The sequence below is a fragment of the Olea europaea genome, unplaced genomic scaffold (assembly GCF_002742605.1).
Source record: "Olea europaea var. sylvestris unplaced genomic scaffold, O_europaea_v1 scaffold2203, whole genome shotgun sequence".
Classification (NCBI taxonomy): Eukaryota; Viridiplantae; Streptophyta; class Magnoliopsida; order Lamiales; family Oleaceae; genus Olea; species Olea europaea.
Window position 1 is genome coordinate 69407 of NW_019240049.1, and position 10581 is coordinate 79987.

At 31.9% G+C, this 10581-nt stretch overlaps 1 protein-coding gene across 1 annotated transcript; it reads left to right on the top strand.

The window, feature by feature from the left end:
* Positions 1–3013: 3013 nt before the first annotated feature.
* On the top strand, positions 3014–7124 carry LOC111380753 (uncharacterized protein At4g15970-like). Its single transcript, XM_023004386.1, has 3 exons — positions 3014–3377; positions 5738–6103; positions 6600–7124. Exons 1-3 carry the CDS (start codon positions 3021–3023, stop codon positions 7083–7085), a joined length of 1209 nt encoding a protein of 402 aa, XP_022860154.1. The 5' UTR covers positions 3014–3020; the 3' UTR covers positions 7086–7124.
* The last annotated feature ends 3457 nt before the right edge of the window (positions 7125–10581 follow it).

Sequence of the window (10581 nt, forward strand, 5' to 3'; positions counted from 1 at the left end):
GCACGCTGTGATGCAAGAGAGAAATCGCCTTCATGATAAAGACTAAAGAGTGAAAATGTATGTATGTAAACAAGTTAAAATTATGTGATTCTCAAGTTTTGTCCACTAATTTTGTCGTTTGATTTGTTAGTTTATGATACTATTCATTTGATCACTATTTGAATTGAACAAAATATTTGAATGATGCTGAAGTCGAGTGCATTGTTTTATATTTGAATCCTTGATAGAGATAATTTATGCTAGTATGGTATCAATTAAAATCTAGATTTTAATCTAAATCAAAATTAATAATTAATTTCAATCACATATTTTATGGATCCCACAACTTTTTAACCATATATTTCATCAATCTATATTAAAATCTATTAAAAATCTGATTTTAATCCCCATTAAACATGGGCTTAATTATACTCAAGAGCCATTGTTAAACGAATAGGGATAATTGATTGTCAACACGAGCATGAATATAATTCATAATGGGAACTGAAGAATTGAAATGTATTAGTATTACTTGGTAGAGTCAGAAACCTAATGTCTATTTTTTCTCTAAACCTAGGGATGTCAACGAGTCAAATTGAGCCGAAACTCAAGGATGGGGCTTGACTTGAGTAAAAATGGTTCTATTTTTTTTTTTTTTTGCCCTAGTCGAGCCAAACTTTTGCTCAACCAAGAAAATTTATACTTGCCCCAAGTTTTTGGCTCAGACTTTATTGAGCCAAGTCGAGCCGACTTATGATTTTTTTTTATATATTATAAATAGGCAACCTTGTTGCCCGAACTACCTCTTAATTATTATTTTTTTTTTAAAGCTTGGCTCATCATGGGCTGGAAAGTCACGCGGGTCGGCTCGAGCTCAAGCCAACGTTCCCCAAATGGCGCTCGGTTCTACCGAGCCTCAAGCCGGCCACTGGGGCTTTTTCCGGGTCGACGAGCCAAATTGACACCCATATCTAAACAACTCAACAAATTTTTCCTTATTTTTGTAGAAGTGATAACATTTACTTATCTAAACCTTCGAAATTTGTGTGTAGGACTAAAGTTAAGTTTAATTAATCAAAGCTAAATTCTCAATCCTAAGAGATGATACTTTTCTCACTATTTTGATACTTATTTGTGACATTGTGCACTTACACAGTTTTAGTGCAACGACAACCCTTCCCCATCAGTGTATCACTCATTGCAGCCACTTGCAAAGGCCTCAAGAAAAATGTACCATAACCAAAGGCTGTCCATTCACCATGAATGAAAAGCTCGATGTAGAAATAAACGATTGTACTAGATGTATGAATTAAGAAAAATATATATTTTATTTATTTATTTGGACAGTGTGTATTCCAATAAATCTGAAATTAATTGTGTAGACAGATTTTCACTTCAAATAATACATTATTGCATTTATTCTAAGAAGAAGATAGATAGGTTTTTTTCTCGAAATATTTCTCTTAAATTAATTTCCCGTCTTTTTCTTCATGTATATTTTTATTTTTCATGGGTGACACCCTGCATAATGAGATCTTGTTGTTTGTTGAGGATGGCCTTCTTAGTTCAATTCAATATACCTAATAAAAAAAGTAAAGACTAAAAAAGAAGAGTGAAAGCAATTACAAATGCAATAAATCAGAGCATGAAATATAAATTCAATCAACATAATCCAATCAGTATAATATTAACCAGATCAAAAGGCTGAAATTGAGGAAATCTAAAGGAAAAAAGGGGACGAACCTCAGTTCTCGAAAAAAATTATCTTGTAGAACGCCTCACTTTTGTTACGTAGATTTTTCCTCCATAAGAATAATGTAATTTAGCACCACCTGTATTACAACAGCAATTTACGTGACGTTAAATGATAGACTCGATGAAAGATAAAACTAAGCGGTTTATTTTATTATACATTTGGCGTTATAACACAAATGGTACTAAATAGCATTATTCTATAAAAAAAAAAAAAAAAAAATTGTGATACGTATCACACTGAAAGAAAAGTTCCAACAAATACCAGGTATGGAGAATTCGCACTGAGGATCAATCTATGAATGTTGCTTCTGTGGCACGTGATTGCTCTTAATTGTAAATTAAATCATCCAGTCCATTTTTAAGCCCTCGTTTAAGGGAAAAAAATTGTGGGATTGAGTCTTTTTTATGGTTATCTTTATTCAGTATCAGTTACATTAAAATTTGGAAATAAATATATAACTCCTGGACTTTCGTTTTTCCATTTTTCCAAAAATTAAGGGTACTTTAATATATATATATATATATATATAAGGGTCCAATATATTTTTTCTCATCCATCCTTAGTCATCTTGAATGTGCTATCAAGGGATGTCAACGAGTCGAGCAGATTCGCGAGCCGAAATTTCAGGCTCGGGCTCGGCTTGGGTAAAATATCGGAGCTTTTTTTTGGGCCCGAGCAAAAGCTCAACAAAAAAAATTAGGCTCGACCCGAACTTTTGGCTCGGGCCAGCTCGGTTTTGTTTGGTTTTGAATTTTTTTTATTTTTTAATTAAAAAGGCAGCAGGTTGCTACCAAACAAGGCAACAACCTGCTGCCTTTTATTTTTTATTATTTTTTAAATATATGCTCCATTCTCTCGAACCGGCGAGCCACATGGACAGGCTCGAACTTTGTTCGGCACCTAAAAATGGGGCTCGGCCCGAGTTTCGGCTCGGTTATCCGGAGCCACGAGTCAGGCGGGCTCGAGCTTTTTTCGAGCTGAACCACGGGCGACTCGAGCCGACGAGCCTGATTGTCATCTCTAGTGCTACCCAAGGCTCAAACATTTGACTTCCAAGCTGTATAGGCAATAAATTGTTGTACAAGTAGAAGTATAATAATTCTTCTCAAACAGGACCACATGTATCCCCCTGGAAAAATAGGGCCTATGTGGCCCCAGTTTATATAGCACGGCTGATACATTAAACGAAGTTAGGCATGTGTACTTGAAGAGCTAATTAAGTTGACTTTGCTCTTAATATAAGGTCATAACTACGACTCCACCGTCCAAAATGTGAGTCCGTTGGATGAAAAAATGGATTCGGTTGATGGAGGCACCAATTGCAAAGACGATGAAATTGTACTCGAGAGTAGTGACCACCACAATACCAGCAGCAACCACCACCAACAACAAAAACAACACAACCGCTCCTGTCGAGAAATTTTTCAAATTACTCTTAACATTTTTCATAATGCTTGGTCTTTCCGGCTTAGTTCTTTATCAATATGCCTATCCTTCTCCATTTTATCAAAGATCTTATAGTCAATCATTCTCACCTAGAAATCCTATGAAAGAAAACCAATCTTCTCCATCTCGTGGCGCCTTGCAAGGAAATAAAATTTCTCCATCTAATGATACTACACCGGGAAAGCAAATTTCTCCCGTAAGTCGTTCATAGTGAAACATGCGTATTTTCCTTGCTGTGTAAAGAACTCTCAAGCATGAATCAGGAGCTTTCGCACATTAAATATCAAGAAATCATTTGATGAGGACACTCAAATTTAATAATATTGCTAAATCATTTTTGATGATAATCCGTAACTGTTTTCTTGCAGTGATTTTGATAGTAATTAACTACTAGTCCTCGGATCATGTTGATTGCATGAACATATAAGAGCTGTAGGTATAATCTGCTTTGATTAATTTTTACATGATATTTGCTTGGCTTTTCAAGTCATTTAAGTAGTATTGTTCAGATAGTCGATAAGCTAATTCATATAGATGCTTAAAAATCTGATAGATTACCAGTGATTGAGTGTATCGTGACAAAATTATTAGCGACTGAACGATCCACGAGAGTTGTCAATACACCAACATTTTACTTGTAACACATAATACACAACTTAACATCCATATTCATGTCTAGTACCTCGTAGTCATGGAAACTTATTCTTCACTTTGACGGATCTAATTCATTGGAATAAGAATGAAAATTTAATGCATAGAGATATTAAATTTGAGGCTTGTCTCTCCATTTCCTCAAATATTTCTCCAAGAACATTTCTCTTAATTTGAAGCTGGTTCCCGGAAAACTTCTCTGTCTTAGGCCATATTTTCTCATTCAAATCCTTCTAACCACAAGCATAGAAGGCTCAGGAAATTTTCTAGTCTCATAAGATCAAGATATTGGGCATAACAACTGTTAAGATTTTAAGGAATTTGAAAAATGAACTTTAGTTAGTTAATATGCAATGTATTTTAAGGAGTATCTTCTATCATATAAATATCATCTTAAGAAATTTTTAAAAATAGAGTCAAACATTTTACACAAGGATACCGTTATTTACATCCACAGTTTTTATATATACATCCACTTTTAAAAAGATAATTATATTACTATTTTTATCTTATGTAAATTTACCTCAATAGACATATATAAAGTTAAATAAAATATATTTTTCTAAATTCATCCACTAATGTTTATTTTCATAAATTCTTTTAAACTTTTTTATATTCTTTTAGAGTTTGTGTTTAACTAAATTTCTAATAATCATATGTAAAATATGATCTTTAATTAAAATCATAAAACCCTAATCATAAAATATCCTCTTCAATGGAAATTTAAAAAAAAATCAATACATTATTTGAGTTATAGTTCGTTCATAATAGAAAATTGGAATCTTATTTTTTTATGCTTCTTTAAGGATTGATTTGACGGATGAAATATATGAGAAATTTCAAAATATGTTTCAATACATGTACAAATATTCTTATATTATTAAAGGAAACAAACTTAAAATTATTAATCGAAACACAAATAGCCAAAGTTATGAGCTTATAAGCAAAAAAAATTAATTAATATATGATTCGAGGAGGGATTTATTTGGTTGTGCAGTATACTTTTGAGAGAATCCTGTAAATTTAATAAAAGAGATTTATCAACCTTTATAATGAAATATTAAAGTATCGACATGACAATATTGAAAATAAAAAATAAGAATTAGATTAAATATTGATAGTGATTGGATGAATATAGTGATGTTCAAAATTGTATCAGGAATGTATTTATAGCAGAATGAATATATAAAATTTGTATGGATCTATATGATTTAAACGAATGAATTTAATAAGAACAATATTGGAATTTGACGTGGATGAAAATAGTAATTTTTAATATTTTAATAAGGGTGTATATAGAGTGGAATGCATATATATATAAACTGTAGATATAAATAACGATACTCTTTATACATTTCTAATAAGACTCTAGATATTCATTTATTATTTTGCTTTTCATAAGCAATCATTGTCCATCATTTTCCTCTCTTTTATTTTGTTGTAATCAAATAAATAATAGAAAATTGTGCAATAATAAATTAAGCTCTGGATGGAGGATGGATTTGATTCTCTATAAATTTTGGAGAGTTAAAATCCACTTTCCATTTTAATTATTGAATATAAAGAATGTATTGAACACCTCTAAAGAAGTTTCTCTCTAAAACGTAGAATATGAGGTTAATAAACAGCGTATTTAAGATGCTGTTACAAATAACAAAGGTTTCATTACTTCAAGTCTTCAAAATACCCCTTCTAGGAAATGAGTTTGACGCCTAAATACTATAACAAAAATATTAATCAGAAAAGCTATTGGAAGGGTAATACCTAAGTAATAACCTTTTAGAAAATACAATTCTCAGGATAGAGGCAAAATTTTATTAAAATCTTTCCACTAATTCCTAAAATTTTTATTTTTTTATTTTTTTTCCCCTCTATCTTCTACATTTTCCCCCAAAATTTAAGCAGGGCAATGATGACAAGACATTAGAAAAAGTGCTAGATCAAGCAGCAATGGAGGACAAAACCGTGATTATAACAACCCTAAATGCAGCATGGACAGAACCAAATTCTATATTCGATTTTTTTCTTGAGAGCTTTACAATTGGAAATGGAACAAAAAATCTTTTGAAACATGTAATTGTTATAGCCTTCGATGCAAAGGCTTATTTTCGTTGCTTAGCAGTACATACAAACTGTTATGCTCTCAAAACCGAGGGCATCGACTTTGCTGATGAGGCCATTTTCATGACCAAAGATTATTTGAAGATGATGTGGACAAGGATCGATTTTCTTATCTCCGTTCTTGAGATTGGATACAACTTCGTTTTCACGGTACTCTCTTTCACTTATAATTACTACGTGTACATGATACATATATATTTGGTCCTAATATTTTAAAACTCATTTTAGATTTTAATCACATTTTATGGGAACCCATAATTTTTATCAACTATTCAATCGCACATTTCATCTAATCATCATTTGAAAGCTTAATCTGTTCAAAAAGAAGAGAAGCATTTATTAATTCTTCAATATGCATAGCCTAAGAACACCAAATTCATTCTTTTTTTCTTTCATTATTTGCTTCAGTATATCTATGTAACAATTATGTTAAAAGTTCAATTTTCACTATCCATCAATGAGCTAAATTTCATTATTCATCTCGACTTTACAAAATAAACAATGTAGGGTCGGCACCAAACTTTCACAAATATAGTGATTTCTCACTAAAAAATGGCTTATCAAATCGAATGAAGTTATACAAACGTGTTTGAAGATTTATGATTACATGATCGATTGATGAACTTTCTTTTGATTTAATTTCTAGGATGCCGATGTAATGTGGTTGAGGAATCCGTTCCATCGCTTTTATTCGAATGTTGATTTCCAAATCGCATGCGATCACTACTGGTTCAACTCAACCGACTTGCACAACTCACCAAATGGAGGTTTCAATTACGTTAGATCCAACAATCGGACAATCCAGTTCTACAAATTCTGGTACAAATCGAAAGACAAATTCCCAGGAAAACATGATCAAGATGTGCTTAACATGATAAAATTCGATCCTTTCATTAACAAAATTGGATTGGAAATTAGATTTCTTGATACTGCTTATTTTGGTGGGTTTTGTGAACCCAGCAAAGATCTTAATCTTGTCTGCACAATGCATGCAAATTGTTGCATTGGTTTAGATAACAAAATTCATGATCTTAAAATGGTGATTGATGATTGGAAAAATTACATGTCAATGCCGGGTCATGAAAAGTTTACGAAAATAATCAACTGGACAGTACCACGGCGTTGTTTTTGAAAAAGTCTGTATGAAATTGATGAATAGATTTAATAAAGATCTTTGATATGGCTCGTCTCCTCAATTTGACATGCATCAATATCCCAATTCATGAATTTCTCTTCATAATAGTAGTATTGCTGCTTCTACTACATCTACAATCTAAGCGATGGAAGACAATTTAAATAAATAAATGGGTTCTATCCTTAGAAGTATAGGAAAGATGGTTCAACATGATAGTGGAACAAGCAAAAGAATTGAATCAATAATTTACATGATATCAGAGCAAACAAAAACATACGAGTTTGCATGGTTCATTGTCAGGTCATGGATTTAGTATGCATGTGATGTTGAAATTAAAATTAGTGATTCAACAATAAGAAACACATATTACGCACAGATAATGATTCAAGATCATAAATTTATTTCTAATTGTAGCATGTATATAATTCATTTATATATTGTACATCTGATATTGTTTGAATTAACCAATACCATCATGTCAGATCATTAATTTGCTTTCTTTGAAGAGTGCATTGGTCACATAGATGACTTCGTTAAAGAAAGTTGCTTTCAAAGTGCTTATTCCTTCGCTCTCCTTCTGATGATGCGAATATCCCGTTTTTGGTTCTTAAAGATATATATGTCTCGTACCCCTGTTATGTTAGCGCTTCAACATCGATTATAAATGCGCAAAGATTCTTAATAGATGAACAATACCATAGGTTAGACGATGAGGATGATGAATTCACCATTGTCTCTCCTCTCAATAGACGTTAGGGTGTTTTAATGGTGGTAGAATATCTCATGAGGCTACACTAAGAATGTGATATATTAGTAACATATTAAGTAAGCACTAAGCTTATTGCGTTAAAGTCCATGATAAGTGTGTTTTTACACACTTATTTAATATCTAAATATGTTATTAATTGATTAAATGAATTGAATTGTACTTACAATTATGTAATATTTGTTTTTGTAGGTCAAAAATCACCTAAGGAAAGAGAACAAAACAAAAGGAGGAGAAAAGGAGTTAAAGTGTGCAAATTTTGTGAAGTTGGGGAACAAAATGCAAAAGGACCGAAAGTTCAAGGACCTGGGGTTGCAATTTTTGGAGGGAAAAATTGAAGAAAAGTCAAAATTTGAGGACCAAATTGTACAAAATAAAAGTTGAGGGACTTGTCATAAAATTATCTCAAGGACTTAGCTGCAAAAATGACAAATATCCTTTTTTTTTACCTTGAAAACAGAAACTGGCCACCTAGGCGCCACTGTTCTGGAGCCTAGGCGCCGTTTTTAATATTAAAAAGGGATTCGGGACCAATTTGTTTATTTTCCAAAACTTCAGGGACCATGTCTGCAATTTTTCAGGTTTTATAATTAAAACCGGCAGCTGGGCACTTTTTCCTTGAGCTTCTACCACTTCCAGCCGGTTTCTCTTCTTCTTCATTTGGTTTTCTTTTTCTTTCTTCTTTCTCTTCTCTTCTTTTTCTCTTCTTTTCTTGATATCTTGGGAGATAAAATCAAGAGCACTACAAAGAGAGTAAATCAAAGGAAGGTGGAGATTAATTGAGGAACTCAAGATTCAAGCAAATCCAATCAAAAAAGGGTTTTATTTTAAATTTTGGATTTTCTTTATTATTTTCAACCATTTATGTGGCCAATAAATGATTGTGTTTAGTGAATTGTACATCGTTCAAGAAAATATTGTGCATTTTAGACCAAACAGTAGAAATCTTAGGTTTGTGTAGAAGATAGAGATATACTCCTAATCTTAGGTGATCCATTGAGCTATTTTTACAAATATTTAATATGGTTGTTTGGTTTTAATCGACATAGAAATATAGTAAGTTAAACCAATCATTTAGGGTTAATTTCACTCGAGAGATGTAATTAACTAAAATTGAAAGATTGGGTCTAACGTAGGAAATAAGTAATTTGTTAACTGGCTCGTGGAAAAATTAATCAGGTGACGGTTAAGCGAAATCATGAATCCCTACCACGTTTGCTTTCAAAATTTCCAAGACTTCTATATTTTCTTATTTTGTAGATTTTTAGTTATTTTTCAAAACCAAAATTTTATTGTGCGTTTATTTTTATTGTTAGGATTAAATTAATTAGAGTTATGTAAGCGAAAGTATATATTTCTCGAGGGATCGACAACTCGGACTCAAAATGTCCACTTTATTTTTTGAATGCGACGCGTGCACTTGCGGTGTAATATGTCGGCGAACAGTCCACAACAATAAAAGATTATTCAGTACAATGAGCTAATTAAAACATTATTAGCGAGGTGAACCCATGGACATCATCAATAAAATAAGTCCATTTCATGATGACTCATTATGTAATACATTATATGTATATTACTCGATAATATAATGGAGCAAGCTACAGTTACAAAATATTAACGTACAGAAGGTTATTTTTTACAATATTTTAATTCACATGGGATCCACTCTTTCCCCTAATATAATTGTCCATAACATATTCGATTTGTACATATTGGCTGAATTAATCAGAGTTGATATATGTTAAATAAAGATAATCAGAGTTGCAAGAGCCAACTGAATATATAGTGTTGGTTCACTGACATCTTAACGCAATTGATACTTACCATCGTAAAAGACACTTTCTGAATCTCTTAGCCGACTTCTAGTGGCTTGCTCAAATACCAATCCATCATATTCAAAATTAGGGTGTGTGCAGACTTAAGTACACATTAGGATGCTAAACACAAATGGATAAGGACTGGTATCAGCATCACAAGATCCAACTAAATCGAGAGTGTTGGTTAGTCGATACTTCAATAAATGATCCCTATTCCAATATGGGTCAAGTACCTAACAGAAACACACTTAGAATTACATATTCACAAAAGAACTAGTCTCGTACATTATGTATTTCTTACTATCAAAAAGAAGTATGGAATACTTGTCAAGTATATCTATCTGTGTCTATATATAGGGTTAGAGTGGTCTTATTTCTTGTTCTAGTTGAGCTAGGGCTTATAGGTATCTTGAAATCTTGAAATTCAAGTTCTGGTCACATTACTACTATTTAATGACTTAGTCAAAACTACTTGTGGTCGAACTTGCAATCCCGAAAATTAAATTATTTATATAATTAAGTCTTGAACTATTTCTGGAGCTATCAAAGGGACATATAATTTAAACTGTCGAGTCCAATTATTAACCTGAGCTCACTCCACTAAAGGTTCAAGACTGATCTCTCAAATTATTTAAAATCACAAAAGAAATTTATATTTTCTTTAAATTTTTTCTTGATTAAAAGAAGTTTACAAAAAAATAAATAAATAAATAGCACGCTCTATTTTCCTAATCCTTCTCACTCTTTTGATGAAGATTGCAAGATAAATCCGTGTAAGATATCTGCACACAACTTATCGTGTATATCAATAAGAAAATATATAATGCATATTTTGCTTAAAAAGCTAAACGTTGTGTTAACCTTCAAACAATTTTTTGAGAAAAATTGCTAGACCTAACACAAAAAT